Here is a 23,039-nt window from a genome sequence, read left to right as displayed (position 1 = left end):
TTTTAATTCATAACAAATATTACATACACATGAAAAAGTGAAATCCAAAAACACAACCTACACACACTACACACACAAACCTTAAAAATGGCCGACGATGATTTCTCCGGCGCGTCACTCCCAACTCCAGGCCGTTCTATTTTGTCCTTATCTTAACAAAAATCATTCTTTTCTTACAAACTCCTCTTCCAAAGCTTACTCAACAAAGATTTCTACGTGGCTGCGAACCAGACGTGCCAGATTCTTGTATGCGTACCAAGTGTTTGTAAAAATACGGCACTTAAAGTGCTGTAACTCAGTTTCTTTTGCATACGATTGTATTCAAATATTATTTTTTTCGTTGGCCGACTCAAAATGTTCAAGTTTGTCATGGCTCATTTCTTCGTAAATACATTAAAAAAAGAGGTGTGATCTTTTCAAAACATAAACCTACATGATTATGATTATGTGATTGTTTATTGTTTTACTGTATATATTATTGTGTCGTGGTTCATATTTCATGATTAGGTATAATTAGGTGCTTAAATTTATTATTGTATGGGTTGTTTTCGTATCCACATTTCGTCTTTTTCTATCTATTTTTGTCCGAATTTGAGAAGATTGGGTAGGTGTTATAAATCTTATATTATATGAGCAATTACGTTTTTGTGTTTTGTATCTTCATGTTCGATTCTTAGTTTTTTGCTAGTATTCATGATGATTGTTTTGCGGTTCTTAGATGAAGACGATGGAGCTCGTGCAGTGGTGACTTAATTAGTGCGTGTTGTAATATTAGATTAGCCTGATTGACTAATTTTATTGCTTGATTCTAGTTTTAGCTTTGTTATATTTGGATATTATTTGATGTTGATAGTAGTAATTGTAGATATTAATTTTAGTTATTTTTGAATGGCTAGTTGACTCTTTTTAAATTTGTTTATCTTTGCTTTAATTTGACTTTTCACTACATGCTTTAATTTGAATTTTTGTGTTTTAATTTGAGTAAATTGTCCTTTAACTTGAATAATTAATTGACTGTTTATGTACAAGTGAATTGTCCTAAATTGTCCATTCTTCAGGTAATGATCTGATAAACTTTGTGTTAGAATCCTCAGCTTCATATTCTTTTCCAGTAAGAGATAATTTGTTCAATAGATTAAGAAAACGATCATATGAGTCGGTAAGATCTTCATCAGGATTTGTCTCATATCTTTCATAATCTTCAACAAGCAGTGCTCTTCGATTCTTTTTAATCGCTTCTGTTCCTTGACATTGAACTTTTAATGTATCCATATCTTTTTAGAAGTTTTACATGCAATTACTCTATTTGACATGACGGAATCAAGACTGTTGTGGAGAATTGATTTTACCTTTGAGTCTTTGAGTACTTCAAGTCTTTCTTCACGTGTCAACTCTTCTCTAGTTTTATCCACATAGTGTTCAGGTGTCGTTCCTTCTTTGGGGATCAGTTTCTTTGGCACATGAGGACCATCAGTAATTCTATCGATGAAGTCAGGGTCTACGGCTTCGAAGTAGAGTATTATCTTAACTTTCCAGGTCGGATAATCAACTTTGTTGAGGACTGGAATTTTGAGTGATTCTTGTTTGGTTGTAGACATGATTCAATCTTTACTTGTGGTATTTAACCAGCCTGCTCTGATACCACTTGTTAAGCCTTAATTTGAATCAATAGACTTAAGCGGAATTTATCTATTGATCAATCAAGTATCAAACAAGCTAGAATTAACAACAAAACAAGATTCAATTTAACTCAGCTTTTATTGATCACTTTAAGAACTGTTACAACAATTTCTCAAAAAAACAACGTTCTCAAGAGCTACTAGGTTACACAAATATTACTCGTGTTGTGCTTCTTACTCTTCTCTTCATAAGACCTAATAATCTGTGTTTATATAGTACACAGCTTCTACAATACCAACTTGATTTACTCTAACAGAGGTATATACCTATAAAAAGCTATATCGTATCAATCTTCTTTCTTTCCTTCTCAAACTCAATCTCCAGATACTTATTATACTTGATACTGATCAACTATCCGCTTACTGATGTGGTTCCATCAGTTGCTGATGCGGTCATCAGTTTTTGTCAATTGTATTGTTCCTTGTCGCTTCATTGTGATGATCTCCTGATGCATAAATGAATCTTCTTATGTAACATATGTTTGAAATCACATGATATATTTAATAGTAAGCAAAAGCTATTATAAGCTTAAACAGTACACGACCAGTTTTTGGATTAGAATCTTAACAAACGTGTACACTATAACAACTGATCAGACCATGTGATAGCACTAGATCATGCTTCGTAGAATTATATCCGTTACAATAGGTACTAAATAGAACACACTGGCATTTGGCTGAAATAGTGTTATAAATATTCATATAATACCTAGCCGTTCACTGGACCGCCGTCCAGGCCTCTTACGCATACTCTTACGCATACATATAATCAAAACAAAGTATTTTTGCCGGCCTTTACAATCATCTCTTTTAAACCTTTCCTGAAACATTTTTTTCTTTTCAATCTCAAAATACTGTGAAAATCAATTTTATCAAAGTCTAATTACAATGTTAAAATCTATCGCAATACAGCTCAAAGGAATTAACAAAGATATTTCGCTATTGAAAATCCAAGATTTAAGTGTGGGACAGAAGACTAGTCTTATATTATAGTATCAAAATGGTACTACTATAGTGTCAACAACAGTTTCAAATTGTAAAAGAACTCAAAAGTATCGAACTTGAGACATTCGATATTTTAAACAGTAAAAAGGATCGAACTTGAGACATTCGATATTTTAAATCAAAAGTAATGAATAAAACCATTTGCACTTTTAAATATCAAAAATAGATAGTCATGCTTCTAGGAATATAAGTCATAGATAGAAAACTTGCTTAATCAAAAGAAGGAGTTGAAATATTTTCTCTTTAATTATAAGAGAAAATTTTAAATACTTGCATCTGACAGAAATACATGTGACAACTAGGTCACTCTACTCAAGATCGCTACACAGGTCTCAACTCTACTAATATCTACAATGACTATACTATACTCAACTATCTTACGGCACAGTTCCGCCTTATCACTACTGGTATCGTAATTATTATCTCTTGCCATCCACAGAATATTGCACAACTGGTTTATAAGCAGCGAAAAACCTCCAACTTCACACGCTTGATGTTTAGATTCAATTTTTCTGAGAATCAGCGGGCTAAAATTGCAAGACATTCCCTATTATATGAGGAAAATATTCCCTATCCAGCACTTTAAATTTCATATCATTCTCATTTCCATCCCCTCGCACCTACCGAAACCTTCGAATTTCATATCATTCTCATTTTCATTGGCTCGTAACTATCCAAACCCTTAAATTTCATATCGTTGTGCTTCAATCATTTTTCTAGTATTGTATGTTAAGTCCATCTTTATTGGCCAAGTCCATGATTTGTAGAGTTGCATCATCATCTCCCAGAAGATACCGTGAAAAAGAAATGAAATTGGTTCAGACACAATGAAAAGGTTTATTAACAAGATATCGGTATCTAAACACAACTACATCTTTACCTTCACAAAATTTGGAATTTTAACATTATAATGTTGAGTGGGTGTCAACCCAAGTCCCACATCGTAATGATAGAAAAATGTATTGAATATAAGCAAAAAAAGAACTCCATTAGATTAAGGTCTTTTGAACAAATCCGGTCTTTACCACCTATTTAGAAAAGAAATAAGTTTTGTGCGAAGATATGCCGGGGCTAAGAGCTAAGGCTAATATATATAACTGTTAAAAGGTTGATTCTTCGTCTATAGCTTACTTTCATTTTCTAACACAAATAGTTTTGGAGTTTCCAACACACAATAACCAAATCAGAAAAGTAAAAAACGAAGTACCAGAAAATGATCATTATTACAAAAAAAAACCAAAGTACACATGAACAAAAACCAAAGTACCAGAAAATGATCATTATTACAAAAAAAAACAAGGGATCAACAAGAAATCCCATTCTTTGGACGGACCGGGATCTCATTTAGAAGCTCCCTGAGTCTCGCCTTCTCCTGTAGCATGAACACAGGAGGAAGTTGGTGCAAACTGTTTTGGCTCCTGATAGCTAGGAAGACAGCTTGTAATCGCGACCTGATTATGTGCACAAAAGTTTTGATCAGTAATGATTCCTAAGTGTTCCTATTATAGGCTAAACCATAAGCCATCTTTTTCTTATACTCGCACAATCATAGGTGATGTCAATTTTAGTAAACAATAATATGTAACTAATAATTAAGCTCTCATGAATAAAAGAATTTGGTACAAATATTATAAGCTTTCACTTTTTTGTTTTCACTTTTTTCTATTATAGTTTAGAGGAGTATCTAACCTGGACAGGAGCAGCAGCGGTTAACAAACCAGCAAGTTCACCACCCATGACACGTCCATCTGGACCTGCCACCGAGACATTCATGTTCCCAAATATGCTTTTCATTCCACCATTATCGTCTGGAATGAAGAATCCAGACAAAGAAAGAATGTCAAAACTCCCCTGCGAAAAACATAATATTACAAATATAAATCCATCAAAGCAATTCATCTTTGCCAATAAGAAGAATAAATTCAGACCTTGTAGAAAATAAACAACCTATCCAATATCTGGTTGCTACGTATGCGTTTTATTTTTCTCTATTTTACGTGATATATTGTACAGTAGTTGTACTTCATACAATAAACAGTTATAATTGAAGATGTGGCACTTCATGAATCTCAATGTAATTATTATGGAAAGCAAATTCAAATTTATAAAGTGAAAAAAGATTCACACCTCGTAGTTCATAGTATCCCCGTATGGATTTGATTGACGAAGAGTCACGGCAGACACGACACCGCTTCCAGAAAGAACACATATGATCTTAGCCTCTCTTTTTGAAATTGACATTAATTTGTGTAAGACATCCTGCAAGCAAACAGAGATCTAAGATTAAAAAGGTGAATATTAAATATATTGGTCATAATAATTAAGAATGCTAAATGATACCTCGCCAGGATCTACCGTCACTACATGAGAACCGAGGTTGGCACAAACACAAAATGCCACCTGTCCACCTATAAAAAACAAAATATGTGGTAGAGCATCTTTCCTTGAGAAGAAACAGAAAGATTAATCCCTCAAACTTTTTATTCATATATATATGACCATATCAAACAGTGTCTCAGTCCCACTGACTCACATATTGTTCAACTAGTACTAGTAAAGAATCTTCCAAAATTGACCAAACAATGAGAATCACACAAGATTTCACATAAACCCGGACACACATTTATTACATATACATTCCACAAAAAAAATCTTATACATCACAACTGCTGCTTGATAAATCTAATTTTTGTAACACTATTTTTGCAACAACATTTCATACCATATAAACTACGAACAATCAATCAATTAAAGATGAAATAATAAATCAATTAAACACAACACAAACACATATATAGAAACACCAACACCAACAAAGGGTTGGTGCAGTGGTTGAGTTCTTGTCCCCCATACGGGCCGACAGGAGTTCGACTCGTGTTGTGTGCGTGGAATTGATTACGAAAAAAAAGAACATATAAAAACAAACCTTGGGGACTCTCAACATCCAACCTTTGCTTCTTTTTTGGTCCATACTTTTTTGGCCTCCCCCTCTTCTTCTTCCCTTCCGCATACACCGAAGCCACTCCCTCCGTCGCCGCTGCCGGAGCAGAATAATGAATTACTTTTTCTCCCTCCATCCTACAGACAATCAAACACAACTTGCAAGATCAATACTTACAATTGATGTATCTATATCTTCTTTTATGATTTTTAGCACCTACAAGTTACAAGTTCAACCCTTACAATGAATACAAAACCATGAAGATTTAATCTTTACAAGAATAGAGTACAAAATCATAAAGATTTACATAACAACATCAAGAATTGAATACAAAACTAATTCAATCTACAGTAAAATTCTTACGGTAAATATTGAACAATTCTTGTTCGCCGGAGAAAAGTTTTGAAATTGTAAGATGAAGGAAATAAATTATGTTCGTTCCCTATTTATAACAAATAATTAGTAGCTTTTGGCAGGAAAGAACGGGGAATAAAATAAATTAATAATAATTAATTGCAAGATTTTTCATGTAGGTACTCGGAATATGGATTTTTATGGTACATAGATGCATCTTCGATGAATAAACCCGTAAAACCGTCCGGCCACAGATTATATTATCTAATTAATTAAATAATTTTTATACAACGTGTATCTTATCCTTGGAAAATTTTTGATAAGCGCATCTAATTGATTGACTGATTAATAATAAAAACCGTCCACCATAATTTAAGAGATTATTTCACCAATTAACTTTGGCCCTGTTTGGGAATTAGGGCTTAACGGTTAGCTGTTAGCGGATTGAATTAGACGTTTTGACTAGCTGATTGAAGTAGATGTTTTGACTAGCGGACTGAATTAACAGTTTCTCGTAAAAACTGTTTGGTAAATAGCTGATTGATTAGCTTTTTATGACACAAACCAAAACCTCTAACTCAAAAAGCTCATCAAATTAGGTTTTTCAAAATTAGCTTTTTAAATCCAAACCTCTATTTCAATCCGCTACCTCTCAAACACTAATATTAGCTTATTCTAGTGGTCAAACCTCTAAAACACCTCAAACCTCTAATTTTGTCCAAAACCTCTAAGTTCTGTTTGCCCTTTAATAATCCAATAATACTTTAATAGAATATTTTTAAATCTTAAAATTTTGAATTTCAACAATATAAGATATTTCAGATTCGAGATCGAATACACCCATTAGATTTATTGGATTTTAAATTTTTGTACTTATATTTGATCTAATTTTCAAACACCCCAACAGTTATCACATTATATCGCCTTAGACCCAACATGTGACATGTAAATCAGACTGATTGAATGATAAAATGATGGGATTTGAACCCTTGACCTCATGGTTATAAGCCTTACGAGCTACCAAACTCACCCTACATTGAAGGAAAAAATGAATACAATTCTTACACTAACTCACCCTACATTGAAGAAAAAAATGAATACAATTCTTAGACTAGGCTTGTTATTTAAAGCAATATAGTACAAAATCATAAAGATTTGCATTTCAAGATCAAGAACTTAATACAAAAGTAATACAATTTAGCGTAAAATTCTTACAATAAATTTTTAACTATTCTTTTTCGGTGGAAAAAAGTCTTGAAATTGAAAGAGAAAGTAAATTAAATCATGTTGATTAATGACTGTTTATAATAAATAATTTGGGGTTTGAAAGGAAAGGATAAAGATTAAAATAAAACTAAATAAATAATAAATAATAATTAATTCAAAGATTTTTATGTAGGTACTCGGAACATGAACTTTTTTGGTACATGCATCGTCAATGAATAACCCCGTAAAACCGTCTTGTTATGGATTATATTATCTAATCAATTAAATAATTTTTCTTCAACGTGTATCTTATCTGTTGGAGAATTATTGGCACGACATCTAATTGATTTACTGAATAACACAGAAAAACGTCCGCGATAATTAACAGATTATATCACCAATTAATTAAAGAATCTTTTCATGATACACATATGATTAATTGAAAGATTTTATGGTACTTACACCTAATGCCGGTGTGGGTAGACTTAAAATTGTGATTTATGGCTTATAATAACTTAATATGGTAAATGCTCAATTTAAATTGTCTTTTTAAATAATTTAATAATAATAAAAATAAATTTTATAGTTTATTTATTTTAGTGTTTAAATTTATTTTTATTAAGAAAAACTATATAAATAAAATAAACTTATTAAAAAAGTACATCATACTAGTTTCCGACTAAATTCTAATTTTAAGTCGACTTCTGAATTATTACAAAACCATACTTTTTTAAACTTAAAGTGACTTAAAAATCAACATAAAAGCACAAACAAACACGAACCTGATTAATTGAAGGATTTTTCAGGTACACGTACCGAGTCAATTAAAGAAGTTTTTGTCTGTTATTAACACATAATCGAATGATTACGATGTACTCCCTTCGAAAGATAAGTAGGTAAAGTGGTGGGACCTGTTAATATTTAAGTGATGGATTTGAAAAGGTAGATGAAAGTAGTGGGTGAGTGAGATTTTTGTATTATAAAAATTTACTATTTGAGGAGGGTTTTGAAATGTATAGAATTGAATGGGACATCGCGAAAGGAAAGTGTATAGAAATCATAGGGACGGAGGGAGTATTATTTAAGTTCTCGTGTATTCAATCATTAATTTAAATTATTTTATTAATTTTATGTATTGAAAACCTTGAACACTTAATTATGATTTGAAATTAATATTAAAAATTAATGACATAAAATTAGGATTATATAAAGTATTTGAGAATTTATTATTCAAACATGATCATTTTTCATATATGATAAAATATTGAATTTGTCATGAATTTATTTTATATTTCAAGTAAGTCTTAAGCCTAAATTCTTTATGATCTAACTAGTTGAGAAGCCGAGCGTTGCGGCGGTCTATAAAAATTATACTAATCATTTAAAATTAGTATTTGTGAGATAAAATAAATATGTGGCAGTCTATAAAAATTATATTAATAATTCAAAAGTAATATTCATAGAATAAAATAAATTTTATATTGTAAACATCTCGATGCAATACCAATATTAATATATAAAATTACAAAATTGGACTATAATTCATGAGTGAAAAACATGTAAACAAATTTCCACATATAATTAACGATTTAAAGCATGACGAATCTCAATTTTAGTTGTGTTTTTTTTTAAGTAATCATGTTTTTCATCAACATTGTCATTAATTTCCAAACACTACTTCTTAGACATATACACCATGCCCTATATGTAAAAAGCATACAGTTCTTTAACATAATTAATTGATGACATCTAACAGAACTGATTCATGCAGGTGTATATTATTGACTCCTTCCTTCAATTTGTTTGGATTGGTTGTCCGCAAAAACATCAATTTAAATTCATGAGATATCAGTCTACTTCCACACCCGACAAATTCTTACTATTGTCAATCAATCATCTCTATCGTCATTCAAAAAATCTATCACAGTGTAACTCATTATTGTATGTGTAGAACGATAACTTCCCAATAAAACGGGTTATGATGTCGTTACAAACGAACGACACCACCACGATTAGGGTTGTGGTATTGAGAGAGAGAGTAGGTTGTGTTTAGATGATCCAAAACCCTACCACCTATAGGGGTATTTATAGGTGCGGAGAGACTTGTGTGCTACTCTTTTCCATAATTAAATAATCTGAAGAAAAAAAACTGCAAGCCACTATATTCCATAAATAATCTGAAACAGAATCAGATTAATTTATGTCAATATATATATACCATATCAATTAATCTGAAACAAAAAAAATAGTTTTATTTTTGATATTTTTCATCCAAAAATTCTAGAAAATTAGAAAAATAGAATGGAGTTATCTGAGAGGCGCCACCTACACGCCCCTCGCTTCTCCTTTATATAAGTATATTGATAGATTTAGAACAGTTTTTTAAAATATATAACATATACTAACAAATTAATGACAATGTGATATTTTATATAAAGTAATTTTTTTAATAAGTATTACCATATTTTTAAATACTTTACACAAACTCTATTGACTATCCGGCCTTTCAAGAAAATTTAAAATTAAGAATAGGTGATTTGAACCCATGACCTCAAGATTATAAGGCTTTCTCAACCCTATGTTGAACAAAAAAATAATAGAATTCTTATTTTGTTGAAAAAACAGAAGGATTTTGTGACAGCCGCTTTTGGCTGCCAAATCAATGGCTTGTTGTGTTAATGATTTATAGACTATGATACAGGGAGCCATGCTCATGCATGCAAGAAAATTTACAAAGTTTTAGGCTACTCTACTACTTTGCATAGGGCTGTTCACGAACAGAGTCGAGTCAAGTCGAGCTTTAAATTTTTTCCTATCGAATCGAATCGAGCCGAGTCGAGTTTTCTTATCGAACAAAAAAGTGTATTCGAGCTCGAGCTCACATATTTGGACTTTCTCCTTATTTATCCTCATCCTTGTCCAACACAGTTTCTTTTATAACTTTCGCAATGTTGCCCTCATGGGACCTCCGATCCCTTCATTGCTATCTCTCTTAACCTCTTCACCAAACCCAACCTCCTCCAGTACTACTCAGGCCCGGTCGGTAGTCTAAAAGGGCAACGGCCTGGGCTCAAACTTTAAAGGAGGTCTAAAATTTTTCAGTTAAAATTCTGTGAAGACTGCTTTTTATTGGAGACCATCATGCATTTTCAACCACTAAAATATTACAAAATTTAATTTTTTAAAAAGCATGTTATATAAATAAAGTTATTTCATTATATATCCAAAAAAAAGTGTACATTTTACAAGTTAGACATGTTTTGCAGGACATATGTTCCTCAATATCCTCCTCGCAATATATATATATATAGTTAAGTTCTATGGAGTACATAAAAATATTGGAGTATTGGAGTACAAATCATAATTTTTTAGTTTGATCCTATATAATATCTTTGATTATCCAAATTTTAATATAATCTATCATTTATAAGTTGTCTTGCACATAATTGTCAATTAATCATTAATATCTTTCAATTTTAACAAGTATTAAGATTATTGTTCTGTTTATTAGTTATATTGCAGAACATTGAGTCCTATGATTTATAAAAGTAATTATTCTACCATTTGATCACGATATTTATGTTGCAGAACATAATGTGCAGGTTGTCAAATATTTACAAATATTATTGGACAAAAAAAATTAAAATTTAGATGACTAGATTACATTTTATCAAACTTTGTACTCCAATACTCCATTTTTTTTGTACTCCATAGAACTTAACTCTATATATATATATGATTTTTCAAGATTTTTAATTAAATTTTGATTTTTATTAATATGATTGGAAAAATTGTACAGTTTTGTAATATTTTAGTTGTAGAACATGAATGATCTCAATTTTCTCAAAGGTCCCCATTGAAATTTCCTCTATATAATTATAATATCACATTTTTTGTCATAGGAGCAAATATTAAAATTGATTAATAAAGAATTAGTATAGATCCAAAGTTTCTGGTACGGTGACATTAGGAAAAAGAAGTTATTCAAAGTTAAAGACTTAAAGTTGATAAGACTTACTTTATATTCTCAATATCTCGACGATTATTGAATGATCATGTAGTTTTATCAATTAAAAAGGTACTTTAAAAAAACATTAATTTGGATGATATTATCAATGATTTATATTTTGAAATATTCTTGGAACTAATTTTCTATGAATTGTTAGATTGTGTATTAAATCATGACTTATCAGTTGATTGTATTTTTTAATATTTGTTAGTAAATATTTGATGATTTTAAATATTTTCAAAATTTTTTAAGGGGTCTCAATTTAGTTTTTAGCCTATGAAAAGTTTGGGATGGGCCTGGTACCACTCTAGAATTTAGCGGCTCATCATATTGCATTGTTACGACAATTATCACAGAGTAATAGTTCACGCTAAAATTTATATCACTATAGGAATTCAATCATTTTCGGCCCGATATATATATGTACACTATAACACTTCTTTAGAACTATTGATAAACTTAGTTTCTTTTTATTATTTTGATTAAAATTTTTAAACACACATTTTTAAATCATATATTTAAACTCTAGTACAAGATATTATTTTTGCAATTTCTCGGTAACTATATCTAAATATTGGTCTCCATTCTCTTAAGCACACTTGCAAGGACCCGCCTATATATGCATGTAATCATGTATGTTTTATTTACATCACATAATATCGGTAAGAATATTTTAAGCGCCGTAAAAGTTGGTAATCTAGTCAGATTTCTTTTACATTTTAATTGGCTATTTTATAAAATAAACACTAATTTTTTAGTTAAAATATATTTTTGATCTAATTTTTAATCATTTTTTGATGGGTTAAACTTATTAATTGTTAAATAAAAAATTTATTTACTCCTAATAAAAATATAGTAACTTATATCTTTATTAAGCAGAGAGACTTATATTTATTTATAACAACCGATGTAGGTGCGAGCAAGTAATCACCGACAGATCATCATACTGTTTGCTTGTATCTAGAAAACGGGTTGAATATTTGAAACTATCATCATCCAAAAAAAGAATTATACGGTTTTACAGCATCTATTATATATATAACTAGTATTTGCCCATGCTACGCATAGGGTATAATTGTTTTATAATTCTATTTAAAGAAAAATATAAGTTTAGTATATTAAATAATATATAATATTATATATACATGTATTAGAGAAAATTCCACATATATCATAATTTTAATAGCTGATTGCCCAAAATGTCTATTCTACCCACTCAAATACGCATATTCCACATGCGTGTGTGGAATATGGAAGCATCTTAACCATGCTTTAATAACTTAAACTTTCCAGCATAGACTTGTGATTTACACATACACAAATGATTCAAAAGTACCAACAAATTCAGTATATATACATGCTCTCTTCTTCAACATCATCCCCCGAATCTTCTCCATCTTTTCTTGAAGTGTATCATGTCTTTATAATTTATATTCAAAATACGCATCTCAAATCTGCGTGTTTGAAAGCTTGCATCCTCCTATCCGTAAGTAAACTTGACATGTTAGGTGAATTTTGCAGAAGTCCAATTTAATGTGTCTCCTCTTCTACTAATGTGTATTTGTCCATCTAATTTATGCAATACTTTGTGTCCTTCATTATTGTGGACATGATACACGCATGTTGAGTATGCGTTCTCGGGTGCTCGCATTTTCCAACTGCGTGATTACAGTGTGTTTTTAGAATTATAACTACACGCATTTCTTGTATGCGTGTTTGTTTGGGTATTTAGGGCACGTTTTAAGTCCGTGGTTATTCTGGAAACTCTTGAAGGAGATGTGGTTAAAAAAGTCATTCACCCCATGTATTACATATATATATTTTGTTTGTAGGTATTCATATATATATTGACCAAAATAATTATTAAATGTGAGAGTATAATTAAATTTTTTAATTATTCAAATCCAGTTACTACTTCATCGTGAAGCATCGTACTTGAATTTGAATAATTAAAAAATAAGATATATTTAAAAAATAATAACAATTATATATTAATGTTGCTGAAATACACGTACACATATAAATATATTAAGTGGAGATTTTTAAGACAAACTAATTAGAGAGTGTTAATTAACTTATACTTCAATTCTATTAAAAAAAACTTATACTTCAATTAAAACATTTACCAACACTTTATTAATCACATATCTTTAACTTAATAAGAAGGTGAAATTAACGTAAAAAAAAAAAGAGTTGAAGTTTAACTGTCACCAATATCAATAAAATTATATGTTTTATTCATAAAAGAATTGAATTACTCTACTTATAAATTTTGTTTATAGACTTATATAAATTTAAAAAAATATAGAAAAAACTAAAACTTTAAATTTTCATGATCTCGAAGAAAGAAACTTTAAAAACACAAATTACTTTGTCCAAGTATAAAAATAATGACAACTTAAGTTATACCTTTACTATCTTGATTCAACTAAAAAGAACAGCATATCTTCAAATTCTTAATATATGTTATATAAATTAATTCTATTTGTGAAAATCTTCACCAAAATAAGGAGAGCCTTCACTTCATCCCAGCCCCCAACAACCCCAAAATCTGCTGGGTTTGTACTGCCATCATGAATCTACTTTATAGGTTTCCCATGTCGAGTAGAAGGATTCTTGAGTGCAAATAAAAGTTTAAATTTCTACTCCATGTCTTGCCAGAAAAGTTGCAGCCTTCTTCCTTCTCGGTTGCACACAATAATTTGTACACCAACAAAACTTGACAATCCACTTTGGTGATTAATTCTCCGTCATTAATCAAATTCATTCTGTTTGTAACAGTTCCTGCTCATTATCCAATACACAAAAATCCTTTTAATAAAAATGTTAAACATATCATGCAATTTCAGCAATACTGCAAATAACAAACCCCGCTACAATTAAACAACTCGTCCTACAAATAGAACATTATTAACTTAATAATAATGTTACTAACATGAGACTTCAGACTACCAACACGGAACATAGTAATTGAATATTGGGATCTTGGATAAGATTCTTCAGCTCCAATCACTTGCACTTCAATTATAGTTTCTACAACTTTGTAGAGCATATGCATAAAAAAAATTAAATTATTAAGGAGGTTACTAATAGTGCTACTAATAGTGCACATACTTTACCAGGCAAAACTACAGCACCCACCAGGCAGAAGTACAGCACCAGGCAACATCAGCAAGTACAATGTCTCTGAAAATGCAGATATTTACCTTGTAAAAATAACACCTTTCTAACTCCGTAATGCTGGAGCTAGTTTAATCATTATAAAAATTTATAATTCAGTTTTACACATGGCCTCCCAGATTATTGAGCCGAGCCCGACTAACACCGCTAGCTAGCTCACATATATATGTAGAATTGTACCTTCATCGGCAGAAACATTTATTCCTTACAATCCAGTCCTTTAGCTTATCAGCCTTAGTCTCTGACGTCCCGCCAAAATTTCCTCCCCACTTCAGCCTAAGTTAATTTTTAAAAACTCAAAAATAATCAGCAAGCTGAACACTCTTTGTTAATTATTCAGCCTAAGCTATAGTGAAAAACATAATGAGAATTCACAACTAAATAAAAGCAAAATATATATAGTATATAGTATACACAATGTAAAAGGTCCATATAGTAAACAATTTAAATAATTGAATAAGAGGAAGGATGGTAAACTCGAAGCATATAATATCCATAAATGATTCTTTAACCCAATTCGTAACTAATGATTAAGAAAGAACAGACACAAACTTGTTTGATCCATGATGGTAAAATAAAAATAATCTGAAATGTGAAAATTGTTTTTAAATTTGAAGATGATCGAAGACTTGGTGATGGTCTTTATTATCAAAAGGAAAAAGACTCCAAGGTGATTGGATATTGCGATAGTGACTGGCCGGGAGTGTTGATGATAGTAAAAGCACTTCAGGAAATGTTTTCTTCATAGGCTCAAGTGCCATTACATGGATGTCAAAGAAACAACAAGTTGTGGCTCGCTCAACGGTGTAGGCGGAACATATTTCTTTGTCATTGGCCAGTTGCCAAGCTTTGTGGATCACATGGGTGTTGGAGGATCTAAAACATGCCACGAAAGAAAGTCCAATTATATATTGTGATAGCAAGTCTGCTATAGCACTCACTGAAAATCCTGTGTTTCATGGGAAGAGCAAGCATATAAGAATCAAATATCATTTTATTCGAGATTTGGTGAAGAAAGAGAAGTTGAAAACATTGCAAGTCACAAGAGCAGATTGGAGATATCTTTACGAAACCTTTGAGGCCGGACATTTTCAAGGAGTTGAAGAATAAACTTGGCATGAGAAAAAGTTTAGCTTAAGGGGGCTGTTAAAATAATAAGCTAAACTTTATTAATATTTTTATTATTTAGAATATTCCTAAAAGCTTCTAGAATGGACCTTTGAGTTTATGGACTTTCGAGTTGGTAGTCTTTTGAGTTGATGTCCTTTTGCATTTCAAGATGGTTCATGTACCTAGTATTAAGTGTTATGTGCAAATATTTTAGTAGGTTCCATATAGTCCTATAAATAGGACCATCTTCAAGTTTTGTAATCATAAAAAAATATTAAGCTCTTTGAGTGAAATATATTTGTGAGTTTTGTATATTTTGTGTGAGAAGTTGTGTGGATTATTGAGAACAAGTTTCTTCTCTTTAATCCCCAACATATATTATATTTATATTCCTACATATTTTTGGTCGTTGTGCGGGATTGCTAGCTGCCCGTGCTGGCCGAAGTTTGGTAGGGGTGGAGGTCGAAAACATTAACAGGGGAAAACATTATGATGCCGAAGCATGTAATTAAGAGTATGAAGTTCATGATGTATGATTCGAAGAAGAGAGCTAGAGAGAGAAGTAGGGCTAGCGGTGGAGAGAAAAGTAGGGCTTGGTAGAGGAAGAGGGAGAGACTACCTGCTAATTTTCTGTTTTTACATAACTACCCCTTCAATTTATGTTTTTTTAAGTGAGTTAACGGACGAAAACTAACGGACTTCACGGGAGCCAAAGTTTTAAAAGGCGAAGGCAAACTCTAGCCACGCTTTTGTCATTTTTAAAGTGCAGCCACAAGTTTGCTAATTGGTATAAACTTCAGCCAAACTCTTGGAATTTACTCTTTGTAAGAAATATTTTGTAGGTTCTTGATTCAGATTCAAGATTTTACATTGTAGTGAAAGAGTAGAAATACAACTTATTTCTATTAAGCGAATTACATTACTTACATTTATTGACACAAAATTAGCAAACCTCAATCACACACAAACTACAAGCTCTTCCTCTGCTAGCTGTTCTACACACACACACAGCAAAATGTTGAGACTAGATCAACAGGTATTGATCCTTCTAAAGCTCGGCTTTCGACGTCTTGACACTCTCACCAGAACTTCCACTGTCTCCAGCAATACTAATCACCCTCGGCTCCTTCTTCTTCTCCTCAGCCAACTTGGGCACAACAATCTTCAACACCCCATGATCAAGATTTGCTGAAACTCTCTCCAAGTCAGCATTTCCAGGCAACCTAAACTGTCTCCAGAACTTGCCACTAGTCCTCTCCGCTCTATGCCATTTCTCTCCTTCAATCTCTTCCTCTGCTTTCAGCTCCCCGCTCACTCTCAACACTCGGTTCTCCTCCACCTCGATCTTCACATCCTCTCTCTTGATCCCCGGGATCTCCAGGGAGATGATGTGGGCTGCTGAGGTCTCCTTCCAGTCAGCCCGAGCCATGGCCACGGATTCCACAAGTCCTTTAGGCATTGTCATTGGAGTTTGTTCAAGAATTCTGAAAGGGTCTTCCATTGGCAGCATCAGCATGTCCAGCAGGCTCTTACCAGCATAGGGTGCCAATGCATCTGTCTTCATCAAAATTATTGCAAATAGGACTAAAAGGGTGATGGGAAAAGATCTCGAAATCGCCATCTCTCGAAAAGGTGTGAACTTTGAATATTGTGTTTTGCAGTGCTTTCTTGGCTTATGATCTGATGGTAAAGGCAGGAGGGTGAGGGATTTATATAGAGTTAAGAAAGCTCTGGAGTCTTCAGCTGAATTCTTGAAGTGGAGAGAGACTTTTATTGAAAGCAAATTGAGCCTGGAATGTTCAGGAGTTGAGTGTAAATGAAATTGAAAGACACTTCAGTGAAAATCCCCACACTTCCGAGAAAGAACATGCATGTTCTGGAACATTTTAGGCGTGTCCCTATCGTCCTGTATAACATCTTTTCTATGATATTTAAACTTATCATCTTGGCTATAATTTATAGAAAAATGGCAATTGGTCTCTTTTTGACAAAACAAAATCCCAACTTTCAAAATCAAATCCCAATTGAACTGAATCGAAATATATAGTTTATTGGATTTTCGGTTCGGATCTCTTTAATTTAAATCGAAACCTCAAAATTATATAATAAATTCAGATATATATATATATATGTATATATATATATATATATATATATATATATATCAAAATATAGGTTTACAAACAAGTTTTTGTTTAAAAAATTAACATATCCTTAAATTATTACAAGCATATTAAAATATGCATGACTAAATTAGGAATTATATTAATTCATAATTAAAAAAAGAAGCTGTATTTTAATTCAGCTTTTAAAAGAAATATTAATCCAGCTTATAAAAAATATTATATGTAGGTTTTTTTATATAAAAGAAAATAAAGCAACATGTTTCAATATTATAAAATTGTATGGATTTTATTTTACTTATTTGGATAAACAAAATTTTTTATGATATTTTTTTTTTAGAAAAATATTTGATACTAGATCAACTTAGTATCAGTTCATATATCATAATTAATTAGTTTTTATACTTTTGATGGTGTGATTATATTTACTGATGTTATTTTTAATTACATACAACACACATACTTCGTCCGTTTTATATGAACCTTTTCGTTTTTGGACCCCATGAAGCTATTATGTTTACTATTTTTAAACACTACTTTTCACTATTAGAATCACTCCTTCTCTATTTTATTCTCTTTTTTTATTAAATAAACACTATTACAGCATCTCCAAAGGTGTTGGTTATAATCGTCGGCTAAATTAGACCGGTAAGACATTATGTAAAATTTGCTGAATCTGTAAGATATTGTACTTTAATGTTATTGGCTATATCGGTTGGTTATAATTTAAAAATAATATGTTATTAATATTTTAGATTGTTAAAATAGAATATATGAGTTCAGTATGGTAATAAATGATGTACAAATTTCTTATAGAGGTTCGACAAATATAATCATCCATAACAGGATGGCTAAAATTATAGACAATGTATGATTATGGTTGGAGTGACATTTTTTCACGTGGTTGGCGATATTTTTTAATTTTGATATGCCAACTCACATTTTTTAGGTAAGGGCTTGCTATGGTTGGAGATGCTCTTACACCCCTGCTTTCCTTTACTATCTCAAATTTATTATCAAATTTTGATAGGTCCCTAAATTTACTTTTTTTTACTACCTTTTTCTTAATCCGTGAAAATAAAACAAACTCACATAAAATGAGACCGAGGGGTATATAATAGTATAACCATACTTATTAATTTGAAATTTTATATTAATTGTTGATACTAACTTTTATAACAAATTGTGAATTTGTTACGTCTTGTGTTTAAAGGGTGGGAGTACATAAACTTTTTTTCTAAACATACATGTTGTGATCCAAAGATTATGATTGGTGATGACATTCAATGAAATTATAACACCCAAGTGGCACAATTAACTGCTAACTAATTAATGTTCTAAAAATTAAATTTCAATTTTGAATTGGTAAGCCTATATATCAAGTAATGAGTACTCATGTTAATTAAAAAGTACTTATTTAAAAAGTTTGAAAAAATTTGAATATATTTGTAGAGTCGCGCTCGAGAGAGAACCCGTCGAACGAGACAATCACTAAAATTCTGATGCAGAACTCTAAGTTTTAGATAGAATTTTAGGATCTAAATTTCATGTTTTTTCCATGTTTGTTTTGCATCGTTGTGTGTTCAAAAATAATTGCAAAATATAATACTGACATTTTTTGCATGTGAAGTTCTGCTGCAGAATCCTAACTAATACTAGAAATAAGATACTGATTGTAAGGGTCCTCTCCCTCCCAAATGATTATCTCTGGAACATGATATAGGTAAAGATTAAATCATTAATACTAAACATTGATTGCTTTTCTTTCAACTAAGCTCTGTGATTCAATCCGCCATAAGCATGAAATAGTTCAAATCTTTCTCCAATAAAATCAAGTTTCCCTCTAAAAATTTTAAGAAAAAACTTGAATTTTTTTTATCTGAAATGAATTATGTAGTTCAAAATTTAAATCTTCCACCAATATTTTAGCCTGTAAATTGAAGGAGGGTTATATACATATATACCTGTAAGAAATTTCGTATGCTTCCTTTTTTAGCAGAATTATTCTATATAAGCATGGTGAGTACTGTGAAAATTTATGATTTATTACAGTTTATGTATACTTTATACTAAGACTTGACAATCTAAGTAGATTTAGAAAATGTATAGAAGAAGAAGTTTCAAATACGAACAAAGTCAAGTAGCAAGAAATATAGATATAGCCAGCTTCTGCTTCTGGGCTTCTGGTTTTTCTGACCCATTTGTGTAAATAAGTAGAAGCACTTTTAAGAAGTTGAGAATGCTAGCTTATTTTGTTTCCCGGAAGCAGGAGCGGCTTCCGGCTTCTGTTTTTCTTGACCCGTTTGTGTAAATAAGCGCACGCACTTTTAAGAAGCTGAGAATGCTAACTTCTCTTTCAGAGCTTCTGCTTCTTTTCCAAACACTTCATTAACTTATTTACTTTTCACTTCTACTCCACTTCTCTAATTTAAGTAAGGATTCATTTCTTTTAAGCTAACCCAAATGGCCCTTATGTCTCAGAGCTTCTACTTCTTTTCGAAACACTTTAGTAACTTATTTACTTCTCACATCTAATCTACCTTTTTTATTTTAAGCAAGAAGTCACTTTTTTTAAACTTGGTCAAACGGCCCCATAAATCATAGTAACCAGTTATACTAAAATGATGAACCTGATCACCTGGTTTATAGAGCCTATCCTTCACATTCTCCGGTTACTATGAGAGTTAGCAAAGGCAAGATCTGTCTATGAGAACTAACCTGTCACTAAACAGGACCACAACGTGGACTTGGATAAGCAATATGAAAAAACTAAATAACCAAGAATAGCAGTAAATAGTAAGATAGGTTGGTGGAGGGAGCTCTTTGTTGGCTAAACGGAATCCAGACTTAACAACCTTTTGTTACATAAATATTTATGGACATAAGGATATCATTCATCATCTCCCTATAATGTTATATTCAATCTAGAATTATAATGAGCAAATAGTTTTAAGATATACATTTCTCGTAGGGCGATTTTCATTCAGTACGAACGTCCAATGAACCCAGCAAGTTTCAACAGATATTATTTGACCAAAACAAATGAACCGATGATCCAGACATCTATCTACCACAGCTAAATTATCAAAAACTCTTTTCAGTTTAATAATATATATTTGATATTTTTTTGGTTATGTGCAAAAATTTATCAAAAAAATACTCCCTCCACCACATAGCAAAGTCTTATGAGAAAAGGACATTAAGAAACTTTAATTGCTTTGGGCTGCACCTATTTTGCTTTAACTTTTCAGAAATACTGAATTAATTAGCTTGTTGTCTTGATGATTTATTGACTCTGATACAGGGAGCCATGCTCAATGCTATCTCTCTTAACCTCTTCACCGAACCCAGCCTCCTACAGTACTATCACTCTAGCATCTAGTGGTTCATCATATTGAATTGGTATGGCAATTATCATAGAGTAAGGTCACCCTAAAATATATTCATTATGTGAATTAATTTATGAATATAATCGTTATCCGCCCGTTCATTTAACTCTTTCACAGGACTACCTGGTGGGACCCACAATTTTATTCATGACGGAAATTAAGTCTAAAATCAATCGTAAGTAGTTCCAAATTTACGACCGCATATTTCCGTCGTTTTTGCTCAAGTAGTAAGTTCAAAAAAAACGTAACAATTTTTCACATGCGTCGTAAGTATGATCAAGCATCGTAAATATAGTCAAGCGTCGTACGTTATACCTAGTGGACTCACAATTTCGTTGAAGTAATAACTAAACTTACGTCGTAAGTTACTAATATAAAAACAACACCGTACTCGTACTCGGAACTGGAAGTTTGTTAATTTAAAAAATATTAAAATAACAAACTTACGACAGAAGATCATATTCCGTCGTAGGTTACTCGTATAAAAAGGACACCGTACCCAGAACTAGAATTTTTTGATTTTTTTTAGTTTAAAAAATATTAAAATAAGGAACTTACGACGGAATTATAAATTTTTCGTAATAAATTTTCTGTCATAAATTTTCCGTCGTAAATTCCCTCTTTTGTTGTAGTGAGCTAGCAGTTCTTTGGAACTATCAATAGAACAAAATTTATTTATTATTATTATTGAATAAAAATGTTACACACACACATTAGACCACATAAACTCTCCGACTAGATATTACAAAGTTTATGCAATTCATCCACAACTATATCTAAATATTTGTCTTCATTCTCCTTGTGGCTCGCACTCAAATTTTTGATCTTCCTCCTTATTTCATTCCCATCCTGGTGGAACACAATTTTCTTTATGACTTTTGCAATATTGCCCTCTTGAAGCCTCCCATTGCTATCTCTCTTAACCTCCTCGGCCAATTTGGCCTCCTCCAGCACTCTAGCATTAAGTGGCTGATCGTATTGCATTGGTATCGCAATTATGGGAACGCCATATGCCAGGGCTTCAGTCACAGAACCCCTTCCACAATGACTCACGAACCCCCCGATGCTTGAATGCTGTAATATCCTTGCCTGAGGTGCCCAGGTCTCTAAAATTATTCCCTTTTCTCCCATATTTCTCTCGCGGAATTTTTTGAGAAACTCCCCCATGAAATCTCCATCCGGAAACTTAACAAACCATATGAAGTTTACGCCACTTAGCTCTAGGCCATTAGCTATGTCCTCAACATCTTCCTTTGACAAGTGACACTCGGTCCCGGTTGAAACAAACACCGTTGATGCCTTATCTTTCTTGTTAAGCCATTCAAAGATCTCGGTGTCCTCATCTTCTTTCCAATCAACAGTTTCAGAAACAATTAGACCAGCTGGTAGAACTTTTTTCCCAGAAAGAGTGGAAAGATAGTGGATATACTTTTCCTCTATCTCATTGCAGCTCTTGACTAAAACCATTTGCGATTGACTAACGCAAGAGCTGACACGTTCTAGAGTTGTCATGCCATGAGCATTTACTTTAAAGGAATTCTCATTCTTTGCCTTCTCATAGTCTGTGAAATATATTTCAGGGAAGGGAAAAGGGGAGTGAGGGTTGTTGTGTTGATGATGGAAGTGACAGGCTGTCACGGCGCCGGATGTGATGTACAGAACTGATGGAACATTCTGGGGCAGAGCAACTTCTGGCGCCCAGTATTGGAAAACATCATATATAAGCAAATCTGGTTTTAGGGTTTGAAGGATATGGGAAAATTCAGGGGCTGCCATGTCAAAAGCCTTCTTGAGAGTTGACAAGAGGTTTGGTGGGAGGCCATTTACTGTGTGGTGCTGTGGAGGAAGTTCCGGCCAGGTGGGAAGATGAAGCTCGACTGTTTTTATGGAGGGGTTATTGACAAGGGCTTGTTGGACTGATTTTAGATTGACAGGTGTTGAACATAGGTATATAGAAACGCCTCTTCTTGCCAGTCTTTTCCCAAGCTGCAGGTAAGATGACACATGGCTATGCCCTAACCATGGCAGCATCAGAACCGTCAT

General features: G+C 32.1%; 3 protein-coding genes across 3 annotated transcripts; all 3 read right to left on the bottom strand.

The window, feature by feature from the left end:
* Positions 1 to 4,024: 4,024 nt before the first annotated feature.
* LOC108201040 (AT-hook motif nuclear-localized protein 1-like) lies at positions 4,025 to 5,761 on the bottom strand. Its single transcript, XM_064084493.1, has 5 exons — positions 5,611 to 5,761; positions 5,025 to 5,092; positions 4,812 to 4,943; positions 4,374 to 4,535; positions 4,025 to 4,135 (listed from the first exon to the last, which is right to left on the bottom strand). Exons 1-5 carry the CDS (start codon positions 5,759 to 5,761, stop codon positions 4,025 to 4,027), a joined length of 624 nt encoding a protein of 207 aa, XP_063940563.1.
* A 10,593-nt stretch (positions 5,762 to 16,354) lies between these two features.
* On the bottom strand, positions 16,355 to 17,279 carry LOC108202086 (22.0 kDa heat shock protein). Its single transcript, XM_017370462.2, has one exon. The coding sequence runs from the start codon at positions 17,103 to 17,105 to the stop codon at positions 16,533 to 16,535; it is 573 nt and encodes a 190-aa protein (XP_017225951.1). The 5' UTR covers positions 17,106 to 17,279; the 3' UTR covers positions 16,355 to 16,532.
* A 4,452-nt stretch (positions 17,280 to 21,731) lies between these two features.
* LOC108201928 (UDP-glucosyltransferase 29) lies at positions 21,732 to 23,039 on the bottom strand. The gene has a single exon (XM_017370270.2). It carries the CDS (start codon positions 23,037 to 23,039, stop codon positions 21,732 to 21,734), a length of 1,308 nt encoding a protein of 435 aa, XP_017225759.2.

The sequence above is a fragment of the Daucus carota genome, chromosome 9 (genome assembly GCF_001625215.2).
Source record: "Daucus carota subsp. sativus chromosome 9, DH1 v3.0, whole genome shotgun sequence".
In the NCBI taxonomy this organism is placed as follows: Eukaryota; Viridiplantae; Streptophyta; class Magnoliopsida; order Apiales; family Apiaceae; genus Daucus; species Daucus carota.
This window is presented reverse-complemented; position numbering and strand designations above follow the sequence as displayed.